This window comes from Ischnura elegans, chromosome X (assembly GCF_921293095.1).
Source record: "Ischnura elegans chromosome X, ioIscEleg1.1, whole genome shotgun sequence".
NCBI lineage: Eukaryota > Metazoa > Arthropoda > Insecta > Odonata > Coenagrionidae > Ischnura > Ischnura elegans.
The window spans coordinates 62,810,963-62,816,962 of record NC_060259.1 but is presented as its reverse complement, the minus strand read 5'-3'; the positions used below and the strand labels follow the sequence as shown (position 1 = coordinate 62,816,962).

At 33.5% G+C, this 6,000-nt stretch overlaps 1 protein-coding gene across 2 annotated transcripts in view; it reads right to left on the bottom strand.

The window, feature by feature from the left end:
* Positions 1-1,102: 1,102 nt before the first annotated feature.
* LOC124170630 (plasma membrane calcium-transporting ATPase 2) overlaps positions 1,103-6,000 on the bottom strand; it is a 611,417-nt gene continuing 606,519 nt past the window's right edge. For both annotated transcript variants that reach the window (XM_046549487.1, XM_046549488.1), the window contains one exon: positions 1,103-2,608. In XM_046549487.1, coding sequence (XP_046405443.1) covers positions 2,387-2,608 — 222 coding nt within the window. In that variant the 3' untranslated portion in view covers positions 1,103-2,386. The remainder of the gene's footprint in view (positions 2,609-6,000) is intronic.

Below are 6,000 nucleotides of genomic sequence, written 5' to 3'. Positions count from 1 at the left end.
GCTTCAACTCCCTCTAACAAAATGGATGCTGACAATCTTGTACATTCAGATATTTTAAGGCTCAAGTAGTTGGACTAGTACAGATTTACTATAAATTTTCTTTAACCCATTATACAGGAAGTTGTACAGCCTGTGGAGGCAAAACCAATGAATTATATATCCTAAGTGAAATAACTACTTTACATCTGGTGATACTATGTTCTTTAGATACATTCAGATGCAAATTTCTATCAGTCAATTAGTTGATACTTTCTTTTTAATATACTTAACAGCCCATGGAAAGATCTTATGAACTAATGCATATTTGCAACATCTATAATTCTCCTTTTTATACAGATAGAATATGGCAGTCACACAACAGAGTAAACTATAGCGCAGAGGAATTTCTTCTCATGAGTAAAATACCTCTGACAATATTAGAAAGCTTACGGAGCCATGCTTTCCAAAATGACCACACACACTAGAAATAGAGTCAAGTCTGCCTAGTTTAGTTTAGCAAGCAGTAATTTCACCCAAATAGTGAACTACACACTGCTGAACATACCAGTCTAAACAAAACTGCTCTTAAAGAGTATTTTCAGATTTAAATTGTGATATAATGAACATTCAACTACTTTGAATTTTTCTTCAAATATTCCATTGAAAGGAGAAAAAAATGAACAGCAACCATGAGCTCACAGTGGCAATCAATATTGCTTCTCTTCCTTTAGGAGTGCACTTTCCATAATGGTGAACTGAACCGTGTAGCTACAGGTTCATTTCCTTTAAAATTTCTCGCCATTCCACAACTAAGCAGAACAATGCATTCTCTTCGTTAACTTGTAGTTACAATAATAAGAAAAACAGTTTCAACTTTAACAGGTCAATCCCTAGAACTAGCAGGAACAGGAAAGTACACCAAGAGAAAGTCAATAACAAACCCCTCAGCTCCCTTGAGCTGTGAAGATTACAATTTCTATTCAACTATTGCATACCAAAGATATGCAGTACTTGTAGTTTTTCATTTTTTTAAAAAACGTCAACTTGGAACTATCATCTACATATCGAGTTCTGGCACTTGGCTTTTAAGTGAGGGGAGGCAAGAAATAAAAACGTTATCGTCAACATTGTTCAACATTTTATTCAAACACTGGATGGTGCCTCCCCTCTTAAAAGACACTTGGCAAAATTTTGCCTTTCATTACAAACAATAAACTAATATTAATAGTAAAATACAATAATAATTAAAATAATAAAATTAAAGTAATAAAATTAAAATAATAATAACATTAATAATATTATTAGATTAGTTCAATAAGAATCCTCACTTGTTACAACTCTTACTCCCAAGCATGACTTGCTTCAAACACTGCCACTATCACTGAAGTCCAATGAGTTCCTCCAAACTTAATTACCGCAGTCTTAGGATGGCTCACCAAGCACTTTTGGCATCAATGTCATTTGTGGCTGTGATAGACTTACCTGCAATGTCTTTTTTCCCCTTCTTCACAAAACAATCACAATGTATGAACTATTGTCACGGCACCATTTCACATTTGCTAACAAGTTTGGAGTGCCCACCGCCACTCATCCCTCTCCCTTCAATGAGGTCTTCTAACTCACAAAAAATACTTTCCTAACCATGTCCTCAGGAGATGATGTGGCTAGCCAGCACTTAGGAGCCTTTGGCAGCACAATATTAACAGCAACAACAATAACAGGATCCTGAGTGGAGGAATGGAGCTGCAAGGGTGGTATCAGGTCTGGGAGAGGCTTGTCCCATTCCTGCCCTCTCTCCATTTTAGGACAAGAGGATTTTTCAAATATGTAAAAGAGTTAAGGGCCAAGGACCAGAGTATGGACAAAGAAGCAGGGAGTAAAAAGGTAGTCAGTGACAAGTTGTTGGAAGAATAATTCTTAAATTTTGAGTAATGCAAGTAATGAAAGCCTAGAAATTTGATTTGAAGAGATTTTTTTAATTCACTTCCGGTAGACCCATAGAACATTACCTGAAGTTTCTGCTTGCTTCAGTTCACTGAGAGGAAATGGCTGTCAGGGTGTTTTCTAACTCGAGTTTTTTTTTTCAAAAAAGCTATTCTTCACCCAAAAAAATTATGAAATTTACATTAAAGAATCAGAGATCACATAATCTCTACTGAACAGCAATCTAACAGTTTCTTTTATTCCACAGCGAATTTTTCACCACTGTTAAAAAAAACATGATGGAAGTTATCTCTTCTCCTATCTATCACTGCTCCCCTTTATACCTCGCAAAGTTTATTCTTATCAATAGTTTCAGCTCACCACTTTGCGGATGAATTGACAAGTGGGTCAGAGGAGTCTTTATGAAAATGCTTTCCAGTGGTGAAAAGGCAAGGACTGAAGTTTGCAGGGCTGATGTTGAGGACTACACCGCCGTTTCTGTGTGACTATGTGACGACAAGCGCTCAACGTCAATTTCGGGTACTGTCAGCTCATCGGGAACATTATCTGCATACTCAATGGAAGAAGTCTGCGATAATCGCTTGCTAAGAGAAGACTGCTTTTGAAGAACTGCGGCAAAGGTGGGATTACTGCGTTCGCCGTACCGAGCGTCTAGACCCTGACGAAAAGCATTAACTACCCGAATCTGAAATGAATAATAGGGAAGAGAAACAAGAGCAATTACCAATCAAACCTATAAATTACAGCAATACAGAAGAAAAACACAGGCATGCCTCAAGTTAAAAATAAATTCGCATGCAGAGGGAATGAAAAAAATTACATACCACATCAGTAGATATGACCATCTCCTCACCAAGAAGTAGCTGCACTAAATAGTTAAGAATCTTCTGCAGCATAAATCAGACTTAACTATTTTCATTGTCAACAAAATCTAATTTACAGATTAATTCAAGAGATTCCTCTACTGCTTTTGACGCACGCTAGTTTTTCTGGGCTGAACACCTTTGCTTTAGTTAATTTCATGTGTAAATTCTTGAAACAAGTTCAACACAACGGTGACCTACTTTAGTGTCACACCAAATGCATATGCAAAAAATACCACGACAAACCTGAGGCAACTTGGTTCTGAGATAAATAAATTGAAGCCCAAAAAATCTTATTTACCTCGAAGTTTATAAAAAATCATTAAAAAATTAGAATTCCATTAAGATGAATATTTGAGTAAAATGAAGCAATATTACCAATGAATAAAAAATTCTAATTTTTTCATGATTTAACAATAGGGAAATTTATGGCTTCATTGGCATTAATTTTTTTACGAAAGAACCAACCACTAACATTTTTACCAAATTAAACAAAATCAATTAATATTATTAATGTATGATACACTGACCCATAACTCGGTTTTCATGGACACATTCAGACTCTCAAATACCTTTGGTTCTCCTCAGTCAAAATTTTTCATTCAAAGTCAATTTTTAATATCTTTTAACAGTTTTTATAAAAAATAACTATGCAGCAGAGAACAGACTAATCAAACTTCATTGACTTTCCTTAACCTCATATTAACATCTTACATCATCATAAAATACCATGTGAAATAGCCAGAAGTTCTATGGTTTTCCAATTAAGCTCTATCAATCGAGTAATGCTTCAGTAAGAATATTGAACACAAAAAGGCTTAATTAACAATAAATGAGCTTAATAATTCTTTTTAATATATTACGAGCACCCTGGAGTTCCTGGCAAGGGCGATACATACATCCAATTCACGAAATAGCAGCAAAACAGCACGTATGAATTCCATAAATAATTGGCACTATATAAATTTTAGCCCAGATATTAGAAAAATAATAAGCCTATACTTTAGTAATTGCATGTAAAAATTGGTGATTTAAAAACACATGAGCACAGAAATTAAATAAGTTCTGAAGGCGAAGATGTCCTCAGTTATGATACATCAAGCACTGCAAATAATTTGTAGTTAAAAATAATATAATCCATGTATTTTCCACATTCAAAGCACTAAAAGCCTAAAAGCAAATGAAACGACATGAACAGCATGAAATAAGCTACGCAAATCAAGCCAAAACATCACATATTTGGACTTTTCATTTAGCGTACTAGCTTCCATTAAAGAAAAGGTGAACATATATTATTAGGAATAGCATAAAAAATCTCAAGGGACAATTAACAATACTTTCAATGAGATTGGATTTGTTAAGCAAGGATTGGTGATTTAGGAGAGCATTATCATTGAATGGCATTCTACAATCATGACACTGATGTTTCCTTCGTGGATTAATATAATAAAATACATGAGAAACACTTTTCTTGCTCCAAAAGAAGCCTAGGAATGTGTTGAGATCACCTTCCTCGAATACCTCAATCCAAATGCCCTTCAAGGAAGAACGCATAAAAGGTTGAAGTAATGAAATGAACATAGATGACCTAGTTAAGCAGGTCTCACTTCATGCATGACCTCCAAAAAAGGATTGTGTTTAACACAGCTCTTTTGCAGGTTAGACTGTGCACAAAAATATATCCTGAAAGCTGAATGTAATACCTGGGTGAGAGTTTGAATTTGTAATTGGTGGATTTAAATTAGGATTTAAATGGTACTGGTGTTCGCATATAATTTATGAAAGATTATTATTAAAGGTAAATTTATGGCAATTAATTTACAAAATATGGCAGCCTATTTACTAAATAATTTAAATCTACACATGACACGAAGGCATTTAATAAGTTGAAAACATTTACAAGGAAGAATGACAGAAAAAAATCACTCATAAAAACGAAGTAAATTTGAAAATGATACAATACAGCTATAACAATGGAAAACAGCAACACCCAGTAAAAATTTACTAGCACCAATTAAAGAAATGCTGGCTTATTTACACATAATACACTAAAAGTATGAGCAATGTCAATAAAAGGGGTTCACTTAATTCACAAATAGACAGTGCAAATTTTAATTGAGAATGAAGAATTTTAAACTTGAATGCATGGAATATCAAAAATTCAATCTTTACACACATTACAAGGAAAAATCTAATGTTTACAGAATCAAAACAATCTTATTATTGTGGTCTAAGTGCAATTGCAATGTCAACTCACGTTTAGAAAAGTGCCTGGATTTTGATCTAAATTAGATATTACAATTACATTAAATCTACATAAGAAAAAAATGAAAATAAAAAGTACTCTCTTCTGTTGAGATATCTTTGGTTCTAGCCAAACAAATGTTGGCAGAAAATGACAAAAAATAATCTAGTTAGGTCGCAAATTTACCACTTTTTATAATACACACTAATTGTATAAGCCAGTCACAATAACTGGAAATAAAGGTAACAGAAATATCATTTGTAAAAGGACTGCATACCAGATGGCTGATTCCATATTATTAAGTGATTTAATTTGATGCCAGCAATTGATTTCACCCATGGCAAAAGATTTTGACTGAAATATTTTATACAATAATTATTAGTGTAGTATTACTCTAACAACCACAAACTTACCAGAAATCTGAAGATAACACCATAATTACCATTAAAAATTGATTACACAATGGAAAAGCATCAACACAAGAACATGTTTTGTCCGATTAAATTACTGAAAATCCTTAAGTATAAAATTGCTGATCTTTGATGGAATAGAGGGTGCAAAATTCAGTAATAACACATAAACAATGAGTCTTACCATACATAAATACAAATGATGAAAAATTTCAATGAGGGAGAATGCACTTTACACAAAAAACAATACAAGCGTTTGGTCATAGCGTAACACAAATGAGGTATTGGCCTAATTTTGAGGCACTACTCATGGAAAAAAACTAAATGCCAGTTAAATTAAGTTTTACACCCACTCTTTGACATTATTATAATAGATAAGAGTTTTCTTTACACACAAACAATCAAGAAACAAAACACTTTGAATAATAAGCACATAATAAAAAGCCAGCCATTTCTAAATCCACTTCAACTATTGACCGAGCTAATCACTCTATTGCAATATGAATTCTCAGAAAACCAATAATTGGTGTACATGGATAAATGAAAATTTCTGGTAGCA